The sequence below is a fragment of the Exophiala oligosperma genome (assembly GCF_000835515.1).
Source record: "Exophiala oligosperma strain CBS 72588 unplaced genomic scaffold supercont1.3, whole genome shotgun sequence".
NCBI classification, from domain to species: domain Eukaryota; kingdom Fungi; phylum Ascomycota; class Eurotiomycetes; order Chaetothyriales; family Herpotrichiellaceae; genus Exophiala; species Exophiala oligosperma.
The window spans coordinates 1,853,532-1,875,989 of NW_015622820.1; the positions used below are offsets into that span (position 1 = coordinate 1,853,532).

At 51.9% G+C, this 22,458-nt stretch overlaps 7 protein-coding genes across 7 annotated transcripts; 4 read left to right on the forward strand and 3 right to left on the reverse strand.

Annotated features, from left to right (window-relative positions):
- Positions 1-200: 200 nt before the first annotated feature.
- On the forward strand, positions 201-1,359 carry PV06_03463 (uncharacterized protein; the record flags this gene model as incomplete). The annotated part of the gene is made up of 2 exons (XM_016404253.1): positions 201-739; positions 837-1,359. 2 exons carry the CDS (start codon positions 201-203, stop codon positions 1,357-1,359), a joined length of 1,062 nt encoding a protein of 353 aa, XP_016265258.1.
- A 227-nt stretch (positions 1,360-1,586) lies between these two features.
- PV06_03464 (uncharacterized protein) lies at positions 1,587-1,914 on the forward strand (the record flags this gene model as incomplete). Its single annotated transcript, XM_016404254.1, has 2 exons — positions 1,587-1,771; positions 1,842-1,914. 2 exons carry the CDS (start codon positions 1,587-1,589, stop codon positions 1,912-1,914), a joined length of 258 nt encoding a protein of 85 aa, XP_016265259.1.
- A 1,260-nt stretch (positions 1,915-3,174) lies between these two features.
- On the forward strand, positions 3,175-5,099 carry PV06_03465 (uncharacterized protein). The gene has a single exon (XM_016404255.1). It carries the CDS (start codon positions 3,516-3,518, stop codon positions 4,233-4,235), a length of 720 nt encoding a protein of 239 aa, XP_016265260.1. The 5' UTR covers positions 3,175-3,515; the 3' UTR covers positions 4,236-5,099.
- Positions 5,100-8,747: 3,648 nt separating this feature from the next.
- PV06_03466 (uncharacterized protein) lies at positions 8,748-10,505 on the reverse strand (the record flags this gene model as incomplete). Its single annotated transcript, XM_016404256.1, has 1 exon — positions 8,748-10,505. The coding sequence occupies one exon, from the start codon at positions 10,503-10,505 to the stop codon at positions 8,748-8,750; it is 1,758 nt and encodes a 585-aa protein (XP_016265261.1).
- A 4,675-nt stretch (positions 10,506-15,180) lies between these two features.
- Positions 15,181-16,634, reverse strand: PV06_03467 (uncharacterized protein). Its single transcript, XM_016404257.1, has 4 exons — positions 16,517-16,634; positions 16,267-16,451; positions 15,773-16,191; positions 15,181-15,703 (listed from the first exon to the last, which is right to left on the reverse strand). The coding sequence occupies exons 1-4, from the start codon at positions 16,538-16,540 to the stop codon at positions 15,576-15,578; spliced, it is 756 nt and encodes a 251-aa protein (XP_016265262.1). The 5' UTR covers positions 16,541-16,634; the 3' UTR covers positions 15,181-15,575.
- A 183-nt stretch (positions 16,635-16,817) lies between these two features.
- PV06_03468 (uncharacterized protein) lies at positions 16,818-18,529 on the forward strand. Its single transcript, XM_016404258.1, has one exon. The coding sequence runs from the start codon at positions 16,901-16,903 to the stop codon at positions 18,389-18,391; it is 1,491 nt and encodes a 496-aa protein (XP_016265263.1). The 5' UTR covers positions 16,818-16,900; the 3' UTR covers positions 18,392-18,529.
- A 344-nt stretch (positions 18,530-18,873) lies between these two features.
- PV06_03469 (uncharacterized protein) lies at positions 18,874-22,348 on the reverse strand. The gene is made up of 3 exons (XM_016404259.1): positions 22,016-22,348; positions 21,397-21,929; positions 18,874-21,348 (listed from the first exon to the last, which is right to left on the reverse strand). The coding sequence occupies exons 1-3, from the start codon at positions 22,020-22,022 to the stop codon at positions 19,414-19,416; spliced, it is 2,475 nt and encodes an 824-aa protein (XP_016265264.1). The 5' UTR covers positions 22,023-22,348; the 3' UTR covers positions 18,874-19,413.
- Positions 22,349-22,458: the final 110 nt, after the last annotated feature.

The window sequence follows — 22,458 nt, forward strand, 5'->3', positions numbered from 1 at the left end:
CACATGATGAATGTTAATTTTATTCCCTCAGCGCGTCGTGCATGATTGAAGTGAATTTGAGCTGTCTATTCTGCTACATGATCTAGAGAGTCGGCAAACTTAACAATCATCCAACATCGACACAAACAGGAATACATCAAAATCAGAAGTGAGATTCTTCTTCATCACGTTCAAGCAAGTGACGACATAATCAGGCCGAAATGACATCGCAGTCACCACCCTCGATACCCTCAACAATGCGGGCGTGGCAGTTGTCCACGACCCATGGAGGCGTAGAAAAAAACCTCAAATTGAATAGCTCGGCACCCTTGCCGCCTCACAACGACAAAGCCCTGGGCAGGAATAAAGTCCTCGTCCAAGTTCTCGCGGCATCCCTGAACCCCGTCGATTACAAGCTGGTTGAGCTACCCGTGGTCGGGCGCATAGCGGTCAAGAGGCCATTTTGCCCAGGTCTAGATTTTGCAGGGCGAGTGATAAAACCCGCTGCAGGAGCCGCCTCAGACTTCCCGGTAGGACACCTCGTTTTCGGGCGTTTACCGATTTCAACCTCGTTCGGCACCCTGGAAGACTATACGGTCGCACAGACTGGGCAACTAGCGAAGCTCCCAGAAGGCGTATCTATCCAGGATGCCGCCTCCGTCGGTACCGCCGGGTTGACCGCCTATGAATGCATCATTCCAAATGTTAAAGCTGGAGATAGGGTCCTGATCAACGGGGGTAGTGGGGGAACAGGCGTTTGGTAAGCCCTCTTCGTATTGAAAGACTGCACAAGAACAACCTTCGGGTTTTTTGCCCTCTTTCAGGAATCCGAATTAGCACTGATAGGCAGCTTTTAGGGGCATTCAATTCGCGAAAGCCGTCGGTTGTTATGTTGCGACAATATGTTCTGGAAGGAATGCCGAGTTCTGTCAAGGACTTGGTGCAGATGAAGTGATTGACTATCAGTCTCAGAACATCGTCGATGCTCTCAAGAAAAGCACTGCTGAGTCTGGACACAAATTCGACTTGGTGGTGGACAATGTCGGCACATCACCGGAATTGTACTGGAACTGCCACCACTTCACCAATCATAGAGCCAAGTACGTTCAAGTTGGCAGCGAAATATCATTGGGCGCAGTCTTTGACATTGCAAAGAGAATGCTATGGCCGTCTTTCTTGGGTGGAGGAAGACGGAAGATTCAGTTCCTCTCGGTCCAAGGCAGCAGGAAGGACCTGGAGGGTATTGGAGAGTGGATGAGTCAAGGTAAAGTCCGGGCTGTCCAAGATTCAGTGTTGCGCATGGAGGACGTTCCCAAGGCGTTCGAGCGACTCAAGACACATCGGGCACGGGGCAAAGTCGTTGTGACGGTGAATGAATAGATGTACGAGATTGGGGGGAAGGGGGTTTGTATGTTTGTGTATACCTTTTGTGTAGCAGTAATTGTAATGCGCTCTATTCTCACACTGGAAACGGGCAACGTTGAGGCTCACAGGTGTTTGTCTGGACGAGGCTGCGGTGCGACATTTTCACCGCCGGGCGAGGATTCTCGCGGGGGAACGGAGGAATGCGATGTGCGCGTGGTCATCAACCGTCATTAATTATCTCGATGAGGGACGAGCTGGGCCAACCCGCCAGGAGGTTCGAGGTTCACGAGCTGACGACCTTTGCTTCGTCATCCAGCCTGGTGAAGTTACACGGCGAAGTCGGCTCGGATATGCAGGCGCTAGGTGGTCAGCCAAGAGAGGAACAGGTGTCCGGAACCCTCGATGGGTCGGGAGGTGGAACCCGACTGTAAGTCGGACACAGTATTCCCTTGCATGAGCGGGCGTGTACTGACGCATGACACATTTCATCCATGCAGCAGTCACAGGATGCCGGAAGGATACGAGGTAAGGTCGGAGGCTCGGGCGATTAAGGCGATTCAGGTGGGCTAGGATGGTGTGGTGTAGATTGCGACAAGGGACTTTTGTCGACCTTTTCTCACCTATCAGAGACGATAGACGATATCGATAGAAGCAACTAGTCTCCGCAGAAGAACCAGAGTTCGACTCAGAGAGGAGTCGACCGAGTACTGTGTACTGTAGAGGCCACACTGGTGGAGGCGGTGCAATTGCAGGGATGTTTGTGTGTACAGTACCTACAAACTATGGTCCGACCCGGCCTAGTTCCGGTTCAGTCCAGACAAGACATGGTGTCCATGGGTGCCGAGTATCCTGGTACCTACCATACTCCATACTCCATCCTCCGTACTCCGTATCAGTATCTGTAAGGTGATTTGTATATGAAAACTGTACTCCGTAGAAGACGCGGTCACTCCAACTCTGTGCGACTGTTGAGGATTCCATATCTTGTGTTCTTTCAGTGGTGGCTGCGTCGAACTCAATATGAAATTACGGAATCACGAGTGAGAATGTAGGGATAGCAGACAAACAGGCGTTCAACTGTGTGGACAATTGCGTGCATCATCGTGCATGTTTTAGATTGGTGTTCTTTGTAACCGGTGAATCGAACAGACGTGTGTTTCTTCACCCGCCTGCCCTGCCATTTGGCGCTTGTCTCACTGAAGTTTAGCGCCCAGAAAGTGATTGGGGCGCAGGCAACGACGGCTTGGCCCGCTAAGCTATATCTAGATAGGAAAGCTGAAGACACTGCCACCACTTTGAGGGGGGAGGGACAGTACGGAGTACTGTACTGTAGGGCCATTCGTCTACCACGCTACCAGGGGCAGAGCTTCTCCCTCCCCCTCTATCTTCCCGCCCGCTGTTTCGAAACACCATCATCACATTCCAGCACCGAATTTATCTCACGGCCCCCCGGTCGGCACGAGTATTGTGTCGACCCCTCGGCCACCCTCCTCCGTCATGGTTCGTATACACCAGGGTGGCACCAAGGCAGTGCCCTGGATCCTTGATGTTGAGTCCAATCATGACTCACGCCGGCCGCTGAAGGACCGTTGAGCACCTGATACCAGTAGAAAGAGACCCTCACGGCAGCCTGGCGAATTGGTCCATTCTTTTCCTATTCGAGTAAAGTGGTGTCCAGGCTTCCACTCAAAAGTGCCTGGCAAAAGGTCCCTCCAGTCATCATATTCTCAATGCACTGATGTGTCCTACCATTGGCCTTGTTCATACCTCGAGGCTATAAACTGCATGGCATCCTCCTCTCTTCATCCCATTTGATTCTTCTCTTCTATACTCATACCAACCACTGATACTACACTTGATCCAACCTAACTGAAGATTTGTTGTGTCCTTACTACTCTCGTTGCCCAGTGCTATTGCAGTCAACAAGGCTGCCAGTCCATCCTTCCCCAAGAACTCATCAACTCGTCACGCTGTCGCCTCAACGAACCACCACCTACTATTACTATCCCAAGAGGTCGCATACGTTGGATGACTTGACTCCCCAGTACCAATACATTACCATCACCCGTACCCCAACAAGGCCACAGACCCCTCCCCCTTCCACACCAACCTTGAGCTATTCCAGCACATCCACCCCCATATCCAGGTCACCGTCGACACCAGTGAACGCCATGGCCAAGGGTGCAACCGCTCAACGCGTGGTCGGCTTCGCCACGGAGGTCAACTCCTCGCGCCCACCACGCGACGATGAGTATTTTGTCATGTACCGCTTTACCAAGCATGCTTCCAAGTGCAACCTCTGTGCCGACCCATATGCCAGCTACCAAAGAGACCTTGATCTCTGTGACCGAGGCCGGAGCTATGCCAGAGACGTCGCAAGCTACCTGTACTCCAAGGGAGGCAAACCATTCTCCAAGATCGACCGATCTAACGGCGACACTGTTGAAGTCGAAGTCCCGGCTGAGTGCGCAGTGATCAAGGAACTTGTCAAGGCTTGGGGCCGTGGCATGACCTTGACCAAGGCCAAGAAGCCCGTCATTGTCAACTCTTCCAAGACCACCGAGAAACACGAAAGGGTCGAAATCCCCAAGGCCGCCCCCAAAGCCAAGGAGCACTTCTACGAAGAGCCCGTCCGGGACCGACGGACACGAGACTATGACGTGGTCGAGGTCATCCCCAACTCCAGCCGTCGGGATCGTCGCGAACGAGTGTACCGTGATGACCGAGGCGAAGAACGATATCACTATGTCCGCAGAGAGAGACCAGTCAGCTACCACGGAAGTAAGGGTAGCCTGTACGAACGTGACGAAGAAGAGAAGAGACGTCGACGAGGATACGACGAACAACCCATCGTCATCATCGCCGAGCCTTCGAGACGGTACAAGCGGTGAAAGGAACGGGAGCCGAACGGGGTTTTCCATCTATCGGGATTTTTAATGGAAATTACGGAGTAATGATCAACAACATCTTGTATCAACAATGACATCAACAAAGACGTGTACCAGAAAGGAATTATGGTCGACATGTATCAGCCCAATTGAGCTCTGATGAACGACACATCGTCATCATCTGGATGGTCCAGCAGTGAACTGAAACTACGAAAGGGGAGCTCGACTTGCAACAATCCAGCCGAGCTTCAGGCTCGCATGTCCATGGTACAGACAACACAACTCCATGCAAGACAAAAAAAAATATTGCGAGGTGGCACTCGTGTGGATTTTGTCTACTTGATTGATTGTGGGAATACGTGTTGGGATTGTCCATCGACATTTGTCATTGGGTTTTGCCATGCTCTGCTCTGGTTTTTTGGTTCTCATCATCTACCAAAGAAAAAAAAACAAAATGCTCCAAAACTAGTTTGTCGTGGGTGCCTCAAGGCAGGCGCTTTCTGCAGATATGGAGATTCGAATGTTTTGATGACAACGCGACAGTGCAAGCAATTGAGGCAAATTTGAGGAGGTTTTTGGAAGGGAATTATTCGGTCAGGGCCAGGGTCAGGCTGAGCACTCAGGAGGGTGTGTCAAGGCAGCACACAGCACAGTCAACAGCTCACCTACTCTTTGGTGTATTTACTGTACTGTTAACCTCGTCTTATGTCGTTCCTTGGCCCAGGTATCCAGGATGGAATTTTTGGCAGGAATTGTGGCGCCAGTCCTTGGGAATTTGGCAGAATGACGGCCGAACGGGGGGGCCAAAAGCACTTTACTCCTTACATGGTCAAGTGCAGTTAAATAGGAACTTTGGTCTTTTCTTCCCACCCACACACACACACACACGTACAGTACGAGTTTATGGTACTCCGTAATTGCGCGCTTTTTCTTTTTTGGTATGAAGTGTCAGCTGCAGCCTTTTCCCACACACACACACACACACACACACACACACACACACACACACCTCACGAAGCTGCCCCTCCTTTTCTTTTGGTGTGATGAGGAGGGGGGGGGCGCTGCTGATCAGGGAAACTGGGATGGGAATGATTTTTCATCCCTGCATAAAAAACCAACAGTGCACAAGAGTCATTGTTCAATTTAGGCAGGTTGCATACCTAGTATATACCAAGGACCTACGAGAACCCTTGTCGTGTACATCTGGTGTAGACACTAATCAAAATCTACAACTTCATCCGCACGTTTTGTCCTACTTCCTCTCGTAGAATCCTCGCTTCTTGTTTATGAGTAAATCACCCGTTGTCGTTGATGGACATGCCTGTACTGAAGGGAATTTATGAGACATTTGAGGACATACACACACACGCACGCACACATGCTTACTTTACCTGGTAGGTAGCTAAATGTGTTCCTATGGTGGCCTAACATATTTGTTATTGTTTACTAGAGCTATGTGAATCCCTTCTGACTGGAAAGGGGTGATACATCACGGTCACAGTCACCACCACCACCATCATCATCATCACAACATTACCCACCTATTGTAATGTCCTGTACATGGTAGTTCACACACACACACCATCAAAACTTGGGATCCTGCCTTTGCCCTACATGTCTCACTGGACCCCTCCAGCAAACGTACTTCCAGGCATCACTCACCAACACACACACACACCGGGGGCATCTTTCTCGGCCCCCCCAGGTCACGCCCTCCCGAACATCTTTTTTACTATTCTGGCTAACCGGCGAGATATCATCATCATCATCATCAACAATCCCGAGCATTTCCGATATTCGTGACTCCCTGTGTTGGCCCCCAATTGGGGGGAAAGGCAGTGATGATGATTAATACCTTTGTGCCTTGTGGACACTGTGACATCGTTTGCCTTGTGTACGTCTCCGGTCTCAAGTACGGACGAATTACAATGATACTTGTTATTATTTACTGGGTGTTACTAGGTACTTTAGGTGAACCCGACGAGTACTATCTATTGGCTCACTGACATTCCCAATTGGCCGGATCCTTCCAGGCATCAGTGGCATTCCCACCCACGTAGACGTTCCTAAAGGGGTATCTACAGTGGGCCCGACGGAAGTCCACCCCGAGACTGACCGTGTCGTTGACAAACTTGGTGCCTAGGATGGTGTCGGGTGCGGTGCCCTGCTCGACCCAACGCACCATGGCCGTCAGGACGTTCTGGTCCGGATCCAAACTGGCCACGGCGGCGCCGAGGTTGCCGATGAACGTGGCCCCGGGGCCCCCTCCGCAGTGGCCCATTCCCGAGATGCGGAAGAAGCGGTAAAAGTCGTCGAGGGACGCCGAGGGGAGGTTCATCGTGCGGGACACGTGGTCGTAGTAGGTGGGGGAGTTGGCCGAGGAGATGATGGGGTCGGCCTGGCCGTGGTAGGTGAGGAGTTTCCCACCTTTGCCCCGGAAGGCCGACAGGTCCCCGTCGAAGGTGTTGGTGTCTCCGGCGTTGAGGGATATGGCGTACGCCCAATCCTCGGGGGTCAAATTGTCGGTGTCGTAGCTCGGGTCGTTGTAGACGGCGTACTTGAACCAGTCGACCGTGTAGGCGAACTGGGCGGGGGAGTAGATGGCGAAGACGGTTTCGAGGATGGTCGGACCGATCTGCATCTCCGGGTAGACGAAGGAGCCGTTGACGCCGTACAGGGGGGAGAAAATGGCCCGGATGGCGTTGGCTTGGGCACCGCTTATGCAGGAGGTGACGTTGGAGCTCAGCGTCGGGCAAACCAAGGCCTCCGGTCGGAAATGACACAGTTCCGGGTCCTCGAGAAAGCCGTCCGGTGCGTCACCCAGGGCGGCGGTGTCGCATTGAGCCAGGATCGCGGCGTCGATGGCCTCCCAGGTCGTGTTCGCGGGGAAACCCTGAGCGCCGGCGTCGCGGATGATGGGGTAGAAATTCCCGGACCAAGAAGTCAACGCGTTGAACCTGATGGCCGGTGACCCTGCCACGACCCCGTCAAAGTCATCGGGGAACGCCTGGGCGGACTTGAACCCTTGGCGGCCCCCCGTCGAGCATCCCAGGTAGTAAGACTTGGTGTAGGTGCGGTTGTAGAAGGTGTTGGTGATTTGCTTGCCGACGACGACGTTGGTGTGGATGGACCTCCAGCCAAAGTCGGTCACGACGTCCGGGTTGTCGAGGAACGCGTGACCTCCCGTGCCATTGTGGCCGTTGTTCGCACCGACCGTGGCGAAACCCAGACCGACGGTGTAGGCCATGTCCTCGTACTGGATGCAACCGCTGATGCCCCCGTTGCCCGTGCTCAGGAACCGGCCCGTCCAATTCATGGGCAGCCACGCCTCCATGCTGATACCCGAACGGTTCGAGGTCGCCACATACAAAGCGACTCGACACAGGTCGACGTCGACCACTTGACTGGGCCGGGCACAGGTGACGTTGTTCTGGGGGAAAGTCAAGTTGGTCCCGCCCGCCACGTATTCCGTGAACCAAACCGTCGCATTTTCCAGTCCAAGAAGCTGAGACGAAAGTTGGGAACACTGCTGCTCGAAGGTTGTTGTCGTCGTCGTTGTCGCTGCTTGTGAGAGTGACGACGAGAACCACAAACAACTGGCCAACGTTGCTGCAAATTGTCGAATACGCATTTCGTCTGTGTTATTATTTCCCTCTTTGACGGATACTTCCTTATGGGATACTTTGTGCTTTGCTCGAGTGGAAGCAGTAGACCAGAGCTACCACAATCAGCTATACTACTTATTTACCTTGAGACAGGAAAAAGATGTCTTTTTCACCGCAAGTCGGTTTTAAACCGTTTGCCACCCCACCTACCTGGCTTTCAAGAAAGGCCCGCGGTGACGAGGACAAAGTGTCGCATCACGATGAGGTTAGAACTGCCGAAAGATTTAGGTCGAGAAATGATAGTTTTCTAGGTAGGTTTGGGGCGCCAAAAAAATCTCCTCTGAAAACTAGGATCGTCGCTACCAAAATCAAGCTCAAGCTCAAGCTCAAGCACCAGGTAGCCTAGCCGAGGTGACGGCGCGAAGTCAGTCCCAGAGACACACCGAGGCTTGTTGTACTCGCTACTCGCAGTAGAAGGGGCTTTCAAGGAGCTTGTTCTGCGTGTGTACCAAGTACTTAGCAACCGATATCGTCTGCCGAAAAGATGTTGAAATGTGGTGGTGGAGGCGCCGACGCTTTGTGGGGAATGGTTGGCCAGCCTGAATGGCAAGCGGGGGGTGGGAAACGACGGCACACCCCAGACAAATCCCCCCCCAAGTACTAGAGGAGCGAGGGAGTGTACGCGTACTGACTACCTACTAGCAGCTAAGCTACATCTCGGATGAGGGAAATGGACTCTCTAAGACCCTGTTGCGATGAGAAATGAAAAATTGAGAGGCATGATGGAGAGCACCAAGTGACTTTTGGGACATGAGTTGCATACCCTTGCGAGTGCATGATTTACTCTTTGGAAAAGGACGCAGACTCATCAGCAAATACTTCCAAGGTCATCTTCTTAGGGTAACCACATCTACACGAGCAGAATATCCATACCCATAGGCGACATGACTTCTCGCCAAGGGACAATGATGTCCCCCATCCCGTCACTCTCATCCATAGAAGCTTCGTGTTCGTCATTTTCGCCATGAAAAGCAATCGGTGCAGCCTTTGGAGCGTGGCACCGACGTCTACGCTCCCTCCATACTCCATGGACCACTTTGGACACATCCTCCCGATTCCCAATCCCGCATTTGCCCAACTTGTCCAACCAAATTTGCGCAAGCCTCATCTCCTGCGGCCGGAAGCATTCCACGGCAGCAAAAAATACAGGCCACACCGACACATGGGAGCTGTCTCGGCGTATTCGGTCCTTGGGCTGCTCAAGGCAGAAAAGCCCGTCTATGGCTTGCATACAGTCAAATAGGGTAGAAGTGTATCGAAGAAGCGCCCTCGGAGAAGGATCGATCGTCTCGCGTCGTAGGAAGATTACGATGCCCAAGATGAAGACTCTCTCGTGCAAGGCTCGAAGGTCGGCTGGATCTTGTGCGTACATTGTTTCCAGGTCAATCAACGTGTCTGTAAGTGCGTCAACCTCGGACCGACATGATGATGTGAGTCCATAGCTGTTGGCTTGACGGATCAGCCTCACTGCTTTGCTCAGTCCTTGGACCGTTCGTGGAGATACGCCAATCGTAAAGCCAACGTCAGGTCGACTAGATACTGAGGCCAGCAAATCTTGCAAGACAAGGAGGTCTTTCGGCTGTTCGACCGAATCTTCCGAATGATTTCCGTCACGGTCGTTTACGTTGATTGGGCTCCTCAACCACAGTTCGAGATCCATTCTTAACTTCAACATACAGAGGCTCTGGGTCGTCAACCAGGCCGTCTCTGAAAACAGCCAGGGCTTCTGTGGAAGGTATTTAGTGGCCAGATGCCAGGCATTTTGCAAATGATACCTCCACCCAAACGAATTGCCTCCGTAAATCTGTACACGCCCTTTCTTAGTGGTGAATCCCCCCGAGACGCGTTGAGACACACTTACCTCTGCCATGATAAGAGACAGCATACTGGCGAGAACCGCGCCGTACTCATACTCTGAATTCTGGCTCAGGTACGTAGACAAAGACCGTAGGCTGAGGGCATAGTGGCCCTTTGCTAGAACGCTCATATCCTTGGTGCGGTGACCTATATGCTGGAGATGTGCCGCTGCTTGGCTGAGAATCGCATGCCTCACAGCGAGGTAAGTCAAGGAATCTTCGTTCAGCGCCATTGAGGGATATGTCGTCTTCCATGGATTTCGAGTGTCGTGATAAGGCATCATCCGAGAGGCTATGACCGAGACATAATGCTGGAAGAGTGCTTGGCTTTCCTGATCCTGGAGCCAGCTCGGCTGCAGGTCCAGACTGAGCGTAGGGCTCGAAGGAAAGAGCCTTGCAGGTTGTAAATTTGTGCGTGGAAACGAAAGAACTGCAAATGGTCCTTGAACGGCACTCTGTGACTGCGAGCGCTCGAACTGTGTGACGGCGATATTGGACAATTCCGAGATGAACTGATCCAGGCAATGACCATCATAAACGTCTTGATCAGCCCAGGTCAGCTCAGGAGGTGGCATTCCTCCCATGCCTTGCGCCTTGGAAATCTCTTGGTTGGGCGGAAGCCAGATTATGATGGGTCCGTATCCAGGACATTCTAGCCCAGCTTTGTTACATCGAGAGCACTCTGGGCGTTCGGAAGGACACTTGATCTTTCTGTTTCGGCATGTCCTGCAGCCTGTAAATGTCTTCGGCATGTCTTGCAGTATTGCAACATTTATTTGCCGCCAGCCGACCGTCCGTAGTCATATCAGGTGCGGACACCTTTCAAACCTCAAACATGGTTTCCACTTTTATCGTCTTCGCCCGAGGCTGGAGGATGATTTAGAGCATGGCATGACCAGGAAGCGAACCATGAAGAAGCTTGAAGAGATATAAAATTCCAGAAGTCTGGGCCGGATACTAGGTCGGTGGCTAAAGATACATATGTAGTTAGCCCGGTGGAGACCTCGTTCTTTGGGCAATCGAACTCAGCAATGTATCCCGAAGGCGGGATAAGATACGGGTAACAGGTACCAATTCCTATGTTGGTGGGTGATGATCCGTGCACCTCTCGCCTGTCTTCCGAAGATGTACATACGATTCACAACAGAGCATGATAAGAATTATCAATGCGATAACCGAGAGCTAGTTTGACGACGAGGCTACTCTGAAAGTCTTGTGATCTCTCTCACCTCTACTACCGTAAATCTCCCTTTCTCCGCGACAGACTGGTGTTGAACCCTCAGGTGGCAGTCATAATTGACCTGATTGACTACTTAGTAAGCTTAATCTGTAACTATTCTTCCTGATCCCTCAGTCAACTCCAAAGCCTTCTCAAATGTTCTAAGTCCCCATTCCATCTCCTCATCCGAGATGATGATCGGAGGGGCAATTCGTATGCAACCAGAGAAGTAACTCTTTGCTGAAATCATCGCCGAGAGGCCCAATTCCATGGCCTTGGAAGAGATCCGCTTGCCAACTTCGATATCTGCCTGCGTACCTTTTCTTCTGTCCTTCACAATCTCGATACCCAACATCAAGCAGCGTCCGCGGATGTACCCAATACACGCGTACCGAGACATAATGTCGTTCAAGCCAGCGTGAAGCTTAGCACCCATTTTCCGAGCATGGTTCAACAGCGCACCATCGTCTTTGAGAACAAGCTGTAACGTCTTCAAGCCCACTGCTGCCGGCAATGGGTCATTGGCATGTGTGGTGTAAAACATGAAGCCGTTCTCCCTCGCATGTTGGGCTATGGGATTACTCGTCACAACAGCAGAGAGCGGCAATCCATTCCCCAAGGTCTTACTCATGGTCAAGATATCCGGCACCACTCCACCATTGTCCACATGGTTGATGGCAAACAGATCACCACTGCGGGCCATAGCCGTCTGCGCCTCGTCGACGATGAGAAGCATATTGCGTCTCTCACAGTGTCCTTTCATTGCCCTCATGTAACCGGGAGGCAGGGTAATCATACCACCACTCGATTGCACCGGCTCCACGATGACAGCAGCGAGAGCACCACAGGAGGCTTTGTCGATCATTGACCAGCCGTAGTCGAGCTCCGTTTTCCAGTCGTGGGATCCATCAGCGTGGCGGAAGATTGATCGATAGGCGTCTGGTGAAGGTAGCATGTGCATTCCGGGCATCTGGAATCATCGTCAACTCTTGTGACGCTTTCATCAGGTTTCGACTCACCAGCGGTCCGCAATTCCTCCTGCCTGCGTTGTATTGCACACCCTGTGCTCCCGAGGTAGAACCATGCCAACTGGCTGCTAATCCCACCATTTCAAACTTGCCAGTGTACAGCTTGGCCAGTCGAATGGCACACTCGTTACTTTCTCCTCCGGTACTGAGGAACATTGCTTTGTCCAGGCCCCGCGGGAGCTGACTGGTAAGAGCTGCAGCTAAGTCGATGACCGGAGGCGAGATCATTCCGCTGTAAAGGTGATCTAAACTTCTGGCGCTCTCGGTGACAGTCTTGACGATCTCAGGATGGCCATGGCCGAGCAGACAGGACATTTGCCCAGAAGTCCAATCCATGACCTTTCGACCTGATGCCGTCCACAAGTACATGCCTTCAGCACGAGTAATGACATCTGGAAGGAATTCGGCACCGAACGTGAAACAATGCTCTTGTGCCGCGAGTGAAAGTTCAGCATTGCTTCTGATCGCGCCTCTGTCACCAAGTCCCATTTCCGAGTCGATGATCATTTTGGCTGTTTCTTCGAATACTTTGACCTACGGCAAAATCCAAAAACCTACAAGGCCATTGATATTATATACATCTACTTGGACTAGAAAGACCTTTATGCTTACAGACTGCCATGCCCACCACGCCCTTTCGGGATATATTGCATTCCATGACACACAGATCCCCCAAGGTCATGTACGCATCTCATTCACGTACTAAGCATGAACTTCTCCATTCGAGGAAAAGTGGAGAAGTTTTTCAAGTTCCGAAATCTGCAATGTATCCCGAAGCAGATCGAACAATCTCTGCCAATAGCACTCACCCTCGATAACCGACCTCTTTTTTCAGATATAGCCCTGTAGCCTGACATACCAGTCGTCCCGGTCAGATGGCTGAGGCAACTACAGCCCATCCTCATCGCTCGTATCAGGCCAGTACAGTTCCCAGAAAGGAACAACACGGCGAGCTACTCCACTTCTTCAATCTAGACGACCAAAGTCCGGCAGGATCATGCTCAACGGATGAACTGATAATCCTCAAAGGTCTTGTGCCGTGCCAGAGCACGTCGTTATCTCGAACAACCAGGTGCAATCGGGATGGATCCATACGTACTACTTATATTGCTCGCTTCACCCCTGAGGTCCTGTCGTCAGAGTCTCGAATACCCTGACACTACAGACCACCGCACTCTCCAGTGTGCCTCGTAGAGTAAGTATACCATGGCGAAAGAATTGTCCACCTCGGCAGGAGACTACACCAAAGACACTGATGCTATCACCCTCAATCCAATAAATTCCGTCCTCGAGGGGGATGTTGAGGCCATGAAACCTCCCCAACAGCCGGCCGCCGGTAACCTGCATCGAGGATTGAAGGCCAGACATATTTCCATGATTGCCCTCGGAGGGTCAATCGGTACAGGCCTCATCATTGGAACGTAAGCCTCGTCGCACCTCCGCAAGTGTCACACTGCAACTTTTGCTGACCCGTGTTTATATCAGGGGTGCTGCACTTGCGAAAGCCGGACCTGCGTCTCTCTTCCTGGCCTACTGCACCATTGGACTCAATGTCTATGTGACAATGACGGCGGTCGGAGAGATCGCAACTTACCTCCCTACCGGTGTTGGCTTTTCAGGTTACGCAGCTCGGTTCGTTGATCCAGCTCTCGGCTTCAGCCTAGGTCAGTCGGTCCTGTTTCAAGAATATCCTGCTGATCGACACTGACACTGACATATACACATGATCAGGCTGGAATTACTTGTTCAAGTACCTCCTTGCTGCCCCCAACCAGCTTACCGCAGCTGCCATTGTCCTTCAAGAGTGGGTTCCCGGCGACAAGGTGAACCCGGGGGTGTGGATTGCCATTTTCATGATACTGATCCTGGCCATCAATTACATCGGCATTTCGTATTTTGGTGAGATCGAATTCTGGCTCAGCAGCGTCAAGGTCATTACCTTTGTCGGTATCATCCTCATCAGCCTCATTCTCGCATTGGGCGGTGGTCCCAACCACGACCGAACCGGATTCAGATACTGGAAAGACCCCGGGGCATTTGCCAACTATCCAGGAATCGGCGGAGGCAAAGGGAAATTTGTCGCATTTGCCTCCATCTTTGTCAACGCAGCCTTTGCCTATCTCGGGACTGAACTGGTGGGTGTGACGGCGGGAGAGGCAGAACGACCCAGTCACACCATCCCGCGGGCCATCAAGCTCACGTTTTGGAGAATCGTCGTTTTCTATTGTTTGTCCATCCTTCTATTGGGGATGGTGGTCCCGTACAATTCCAAGGAGTTGGCGTTCGCCAACAAGGCCTCGACCGGGGCCAGCGCCTCCCCCTTTGTCGTGGCCATCACCATCAGCGGCATCGAGGTGTTGCCCGCCATCATCAACGGGGCGGTCCTCCTGTTCGTCCTGTCCACGGCAAACACGGATCTCTACATCTCCTCGCGCACGCTGTATGGCCTCGCAAAGACCGGGCAGGCTCCGAAGTTCTGTGGCTACACCAACCAGCGAGGGGTGCCTGTTTGGAACCTCGTCATCGGGACTCTCGTTTCTTGCCTCGCCTTCCTCAACGTCTCGGGAAACAGCCAACAGGTTTTTCTCTACTTTGTCAACGTCGTCAGCATTTTCGGAATGCTCTCGTGGGTCTCGATCCTGATCACGCACATCCGCTTCATTCAGGCTCGCCGGGCACAAGGGGTCCGGGACGAGACACTGGCGTACACCGCACCATTTGGAATCGGCGGGTCTTGCGTCGCTTTGGGCTTCACCCTCCTCTTTTGTCTCATCAAGAATTTCACCGTCTTCATCCCCTCGGAAAGCTACGGCGACTTTGACTACAAGACCTTCATCACCGGCTACATCGGCTTCCCCGTGTACATCATCATGTACCTGGCTTGGAAGTGGTACCACAACACAAAGATCTTGAAACCTCACCAGGTTGACCTGCAGAGCGATCGACAGAGGATCTTGCAAGAAGAGGAAAGGTATTTGATGCTGCAGAGGGAAGCCGAAGACAGTGAAGTCGGAAAGACCAGAACGGTGGTCCGTCGTGTTTATCGTCGTTTCTTCTCTTGGCTCATGTAGATTGGCTGGCTAAACGAAACGGGACGAGTAGAGGAATCAGTACAAGAAATGAAGGATATGAAGATGAAGACGAGAGGCCCAGCTAGATATGAACGAGAAAATCGACAGGGTGACAATGTCACTATTCTCTAAACCAAGAATTAGTTCGACAGAGCGTATATCATCACCAGCGTTGAAGCCGGGAAAATAAGACGAAAGAGACAGAATTTGAGGGGGAAAAAAATAGGCAGTGTAATTCGTAGAGGAAGGAAAAGAATTTCTCTCTCGAGATCAAGATCGAAGAACAGTCGTGAGCACACCAATACCAATAATTCATTGCGGCGACTCATTTGTGGTTGCCCTTCCCTCGCCTCGCAGCCGTGAACGCCGGTGCTATGCCATTGTTGTTTTTCTCTCTCCCTGTCTAAAATTGTACAGCTCGCACATGAAAACTGCTTGTTGAACCCTCTCAGTCAACAACAAGAGTCATGCTTAGGGTTTCCTCCTCGGAACCAAGACTTGACTCTAGCCGGTCTCGGGTTCCTCCTCCTTAGCAAGGCCGTGCTCTTTCAAGAGAGTCATGATTTCGTCGCCAGACCACAGATGGTGGTAGATCTTGCCGTCCGCCGTCTTTCCAACGGTTGCAAATTCAACTGGGCCAAACAGTCAGCTTTTCCTCTTCATCTATCAAAACGATATCGTTGTCATCGTGCAAAACTCACTCTTCTCACTGCTCAACTTTGTCGAATCCATGGTCTTGCTGAGTACCTTGACCGCCATCCCACACGCTTCTTTCAAATCACATTCTTCCTTGTAGTCTTGCTTCAATAGCGACTGTGCGCTGGCGTTGTTGGCTCCTACACTCGTGGCCTTCCATCCACCGTAGTTTCCCGATGGGTTGCTCTGGTACAACTGGAATTGACGTTGAGGGTCCCATCCGGCGTAGATGAAAGAGACGCCGAACGGCCGCAGACCACCATGCTGTGTATAGCCTTGTTTGAGGTCACACAGCCGTCGTACGAGCTGTTCGCAGGGGATGTCTTCATTGTAGGTCAGGAGATGGCGTTGCGCAGCCTGTCGAGCGTAGTTGATCAGGATATTTGCATCGGCAGTCATGCCTGCTACGGCACAGATCATGTTGCTAAATTAAAGGCCTTTGAGTCAGCAAAAAAGTTGTCCTCCCCTTTATGAGCTTCATCGCCATGATGAGACGTACTCATTCAAGATGTACAGTTTCTCCGCAGATGTGTCCTGCTCAAGCAATTTGCTCGTCACTTTGCGTTCAGCTGCGAGGACAATTCCATCCTTTGCTAATATCCCTAGCGCCGTGCCTGCGTGCGAAATGGCTTCGAGTGCATACTCGACTTGGTATAATCGTCCTTCGGGGGAGAAGATTGTTGTCTATGTAGACGAATGGTTGGTTAGAATTGCTCAAAGCTGCTCCGAAGTTCTGTATCAAATCTTACCCGTGAATCGTATCTGCGAGCCATTGTGATATAGCTTGATATGCTAAAGGCAGAGAGAAAGGTACCGAGTTGCGCTCTGGTGAATCTAAGCGAAAGATCGAAAATGGGCTGGCAACTGTATGAACTTATGATGCGGAGGACGAGGGAGTAGCAGGCACGGAAGCCTCACGCGTCCATATGCTCTGAGCCAATGGGATTTGTCCATGGACTTCGCAAGGCTGGCCACTTCTTTTGACGAGGCTGCAGGTACGGATATTATTCTTCTGGTTTAGGCTCATCACCACCACTTGCTCCAACCTTTTTTTGTTCTATGGCCCTCGCAGTCTACAGTACGAGTAGAACATAATCTGTCAGAGCCTTGACTACCTACTGTGAACGGTCAACATGCTCAAAACTACATACCGTGCTGCCGCTCCTGCGCCAGCAGAATCCCCTCTTCCACCAGGCTGGACCGAACACAAAGCCCCGACGGGACATACCTACTACTTTAATGCAGAGACGAAACAATCGACCTATACACGCCCTACGGCACCATCTGATGAACCCTTACAGATCGACTATGGTGCCTCTGAGCCCGATCATGTCATGCGCGCGTCCATGCAGGTCATGGAAGAATTTCAAAGGAACAACCCACAAGGCCCAGGTCACTTCACCGGTGGGAAGAGTTACCAGGATCATTCCCGCCGACGAGGGAACCAGGGAGACAGGCCAAAATCGAAAGCACCGATACCCGACTGCTTTCCATGGGTCGTCGTGAAAACGAAACTGGGTAGACGGTTCGTCCACAATACAGAAACAAAGCAAAGTCTGTGGAAGTTTCCGCAGGACGTAATGATGGCGGTGATTGAAATGGACAAGAATGAATGGGAAGCCAAAAAGAGAACTGAAGAGCAGCCTGCTGAGCCTCGGGATACACAGACGCAAGAATCGTCGTCCAAACCGCGTTCGACGAGTCCGGACCAGACACAATCCAAGTCAGGACGGGCGCCGACAGCACCACCGGAAGATTACGACAGCGACTCGTACGAAGAAGTCGAAGTGACCGACGACGAGGCCGAGGACCAGGACGGGAACCACGCAAAGCGTCCACGGCTGTCCGCGACACCACCGCCCTCAGGGCCTGTAGAATTCAACGAGGATGACATAGCATGGCAACTTGCCGCCATGGAAGATGACTTCCCTGCCGACGACGATGCATACTCCAACCCTGACGTCGCCGCCGCCGCCGGGTACGAGGATGAAGCCGAGGGAGATGACGAAGAAGACGAAGGTCTGCCCCTTACGGACGTCGACAAGACCGCCCTCTTCCGCTCCCTCCTCGACGACAGTGGCATTTCGCCGTACTCGACGTTTGAGAAACTGATCGACGACATGAACATAGTCGAAGACGACCGGTGGGTGGCGTTGCCCAACACCGCCTCCCGCCGCGACGCTTTCGGATCGTGGTCGAAAGACCGCATCGCCGAGATCCAGGAGCGCAAAAGGACCGAGGCGTCCACGAAGAAGCCGCGGGACGCCCGCGTCGATTACCTGCGCTTCCTGAACGGCCACGCGACCCCGAAACTGTACTGGCCCGAGTTCAAGCGGAAGTTCAAAAGGGAACCCGAGATGCGCGACGCCGGGTTACAAGACAAGGATCGCGAAAAGATGTACCGCGAACTCGTGGCCAAGCTCAAGACCAGCGACGGCGACCGAAAAAGGGACCTTGTTGGTCTGCTCAAGAGCGCGGTCGACAAGGCCAGTCTCGAACGACACCAACGTGGGTCTTCTACCAGCATCGACGAATTGCCAGACAGTATATTGCGCGACGTCAGGTTCTACACGATCGAACAGTCACGGAGGGACGAGCTCGTCAAGACTTTTCTCGAGACGTGAGACGACGTGACGACTGACGCCTTGCCTCTTTTCAGTAGCACAGCAGAGTATGCGTCGAGCAAGTATGTACGGTAACAGAAATCAAATCCAGCTTTATAATTTTACCTACCTAGTACGGAGCAAAGAAACCATATTCAGTACAACGTGACATGTTGTAAACTCCCCCTTGGCTTCAAATTACTGTTCTTTCTTCTTCTTCTTCTTCTTCTTCTTCTTCTTTTCTTCACTCGAGAAGTCAACACCCAACAAACGTGAAAACCGACGCAACGCCCAGGATACACTCCGTACCACTACTCTTTCTACTGGAAAAAGTCATTTCCATTGTAACGTCCGACGTTTCCACCATTTCGTCCCTTGTCCCCTCGTGTGAACCTTGCGTGCTTGGGTGTGATTGTACGGTGAGAGTAAGGTATGGCATGCCACTCCCTCCACCCCCTTTTTCTTTCTTTCTTCCTTTTTTCTTTTGACAAAAAAAATGAGGATTGGTTTGGCCTACCAATAAGTACCTAGGTACTCCGTACCTACGAAGTGGGTAAAAAATCAAAGACCACCCGTCACTCTATTTCACAACAGCACGGAAGAATTGAAACTCATAGACATACACACACTACTAACCCTCCTACCAATATACACAATGCCGTTCAAAACCGCATGAGATCATTTCCCTCCTTTGTTTCAACCTCCCCGTTGCGCCCTCCCCAAGCCGTAATAGCAACAACAAAAAAAGCACCACATGACAGAGCTCTCTCCATCGCAAGACCGAAGCGGGAGGGGGTATATATCGACGCACACACACACAAAATCCCGATACAAGTCTCTCTCTCTCTCTCTCGCACGTATCCAACTCCTTTCCATCACTCTTCTACTTTATTCGTAGATGCGTCTTCCCAAGTTGCATGACATTTAATGATCCAGGAACAGACCACCTAGGTAGTCATTTAGAGGGTTCGACCAAGTGGCAGTTCTCACACGCATACACTCTCATCGATTTTGAATACAAGCTAAAACGTGCGTAGTGCCCTTTAAATCGACCCGCCTGAGCCACCAGCTGCCACACTAGTTTCCTGCAACATTGTCGTAAGGACGTCTAGCCGATTTGCCGCTTCGGGATTCCGTTCGATGCATTCCTTGATAATCTTAAATTCCATCTCTCCCGCATTGGGAGCTTGAGCACATAGCTGAACGACAGCTGGACTCACCGCCATTGGACCGAGGATCTTCTGTGCGGTAGCCATGGCGGGTGACTGTGGTAGTTGTGGCGGCGGTTGCTGTTGCTGTCCATATCCTGGGTACGGTGCTGCTTGTGGCACGAATGATTGGGTCGACGCCCCGTTCGCACCATACTGGCCAGCTGGAGCAGGTGATTGACTGTACGTAGCAGCAGCAGCCGGCTGTGGCTCGAAACTGCCCTCGTGTGGCGTAATGGGGGTCTGCGCGACTGCAGGACCTCTTGTCAAGGGACTGTCAACGGACCCATCGTGGTTCACTCCCTTCATATGGGGCAACTCGCTATTCTTAATAACGATCGGGATAAGCAACATACGTTCCTGTGTCGGGTCAGGGAAATCGGTCTCGAGTTTCTTCACGAATGTGGGTAGTTCTTGACCCTTATTGAGTGGGATGAGGTAGATATCCTTGATAGCTGGCGTCTTGTGCTGGACACACACACCGAATCGTTCTTTCGTTTTGAAGTAACGGAACAATTTGTCAAACTCTGATTGATCGTGTGAATTCTGAGGCTCGGGCATATAAACGATGACAAGATCTGATGTGTTGCTGTATTCAAGGCCGCAAAGGTATTCGTCGGCCTTGTTAGGTTGGATGCGACCACCGATTGTGATGTCCGCAGGTAGGATATCATCGTATGTCATCCGTAAGGTATCACTATCAGGCGTTGCACCTGCTGCATGCTTTGCAATGGCGCGGAAACGGCCGAGATTACCACCGTTAATGTTGCCTCGCCACACCGCGCCGTCGACACCACCAGAAGCCTCTTGTGGAGAATAAGGCGGCGATTCGGCCTCCTCATCTTTGAGAAGCGCATCGATGTCAGCATCAGCTTTTGCGCCTGGGCCTACAGGCTCTCGCACAGTCGCACCAGGTGACTGCTGAGGCAGCTCGCCAAATCGCTGACCATCGGTTTCAGGAGAGCCTTGTACATTAGACCATACTTTGTCGATGTCGAAGTTGGCTGATGGTTGACGCTGCTTAGTATCAACTGTTGGTTTAGGTCGATCCTTGCTAGCACCTGCGTTTTCCGCAATTGCCGAAGGACTCTTGACATCTGGACTCTGGGCTTCGCCATCTGCTGGCTCCATAGCACTGGGTCGGCGAGCAGGGGCATTGGACGATTCAGATTCGGCAGCCACCTGTCTTGATTCATCGACATACTCCTCGCCCTTATGTGTACGTCTAATCCGAGGGCCTTGTTCCTCAACGATGGTATGTTGTTTCTCCAGCTCCTTCATGGTAGCTGCATCTTTCTTCTTTTGTTCCTCGCTGGCCATGTCTTTTGGATCCATGCCAGCAAGTTCTTCGGGGCTGATCTCGCCATTGAGCAATTGTACTGCAAGGGCGTGATTCTTCTTGACATTGAACGGGATCGAGCGCAGCTGAGCCTTGTATGCTTCATTAGGCTCACCACTACCACCTACGTGGATGTGATACAGGGCAGCTTCGAGTCTAAGACCCATACTGTTCGCGACGTTTTGTGCGCTTGACCCGCTCGGCAGGGTGTATTCGCCTTGCTTTGTGGCTTCTTTGATCTGTTGCTCTACCAACTTGATCAAGGTTGTTGCAGCTTGCTTTCTGACGTTGTCAAGCTCCTTGACGTCGTTGGGGACGGGATACTCGGTCTTGGAAACTCGTCTTGAGGGAGTCTCGCTTGGCTTGGGCGCTGGTGTCGCAGATTTGGCACCGTTAGTGTCCGCGACAGGCGTACCTCTGGCTTTCTTGTTCTGTTGGTGGGTTAGAACTGGCTTACGGTAGCTCTGAACGTGACTTACTTTGACTTCGGGCACAATGGGAGAGTCTTCGAGCTTGCGCTTCTGTCCAGTCGAAGACGGCTGAGGTGTCTGGTCCTTCACTTCTTGACTAGCCACCGACGCGACCTCACTGGTCCGGCCGGCGCCAGATTTACGGCCCTTTTTGCCTTTCTTCCTGCTTTTCTCTTCAAATTTCCTCAGAACTTCTTCCCAAGGCTTTTCTCCCCGTGCCATGGCAGCGAGAAGGTCCTTGTGATCGCTAGGCTTGCATTGCTCGCAGAAGTACGTATCGGCCTCGTAGTCTTCTGCAAGTCCCATACAGCTGTTGTGTTGCCACACTTCGCATTTGTCACAACAGATCATAGCTCGAGGGACATCTTCTTCCTCTTCGTATGTTCCGCAAATACATCGGATCTTCTCTGCAGGTTCCTCCTCTTCGACAGCTTTGGCTTTGGATCCCTTTGTCTTGCCCTTTTTCTTCGGGGCATCTTCTTGGATATCGCGGTCTTTGGTGTATTGCCCTTTGGTGGCGCGACCTGATCGCCTGGGTTCATCTGGTTGCCATCGTCAGTGAGGGGGTTTTCTCGAGGGCGAGACTGCGCAACAAGCGCAGCCCCGATGGGATGACCAATTGACTCACCGGCCATGATTGAAAGGACACTCTCGTAATATGATATCGTGCAAGTTGTGTCTACAGGACGCGCAGCGAGTGGAGATCTCGTCACAAATCACGGGTCTTTTTTCTAGTCGCGATCTACAACAAGTCGCGGGGGAGATTGTTCACGAGACCAAGTGATGTATGGATGCGCCAACCGGCGCCAGTCGCGGGTTTCTTGAGTTTGAGAAGACTAATCGACTAACGATGCAAGTAAAAGTCGAGGTCTTTTCCTTGGTTGTGTCTGTAGTGAGAGAGTGGACTGGTAGAAGTGGCCAGAAAGCCTTGTTTTGGAAATCACGACGAGGAAAGGCGAAAGGGCCGCTTGAGATGCGGGAAATGAGTCCAACGCCTCCTCATCTGCCAAGTGGAAGAGCCAGGTCTAAATGGGGTAAAAATGGCGTCGATTTTGGAATATTTGGGGAATC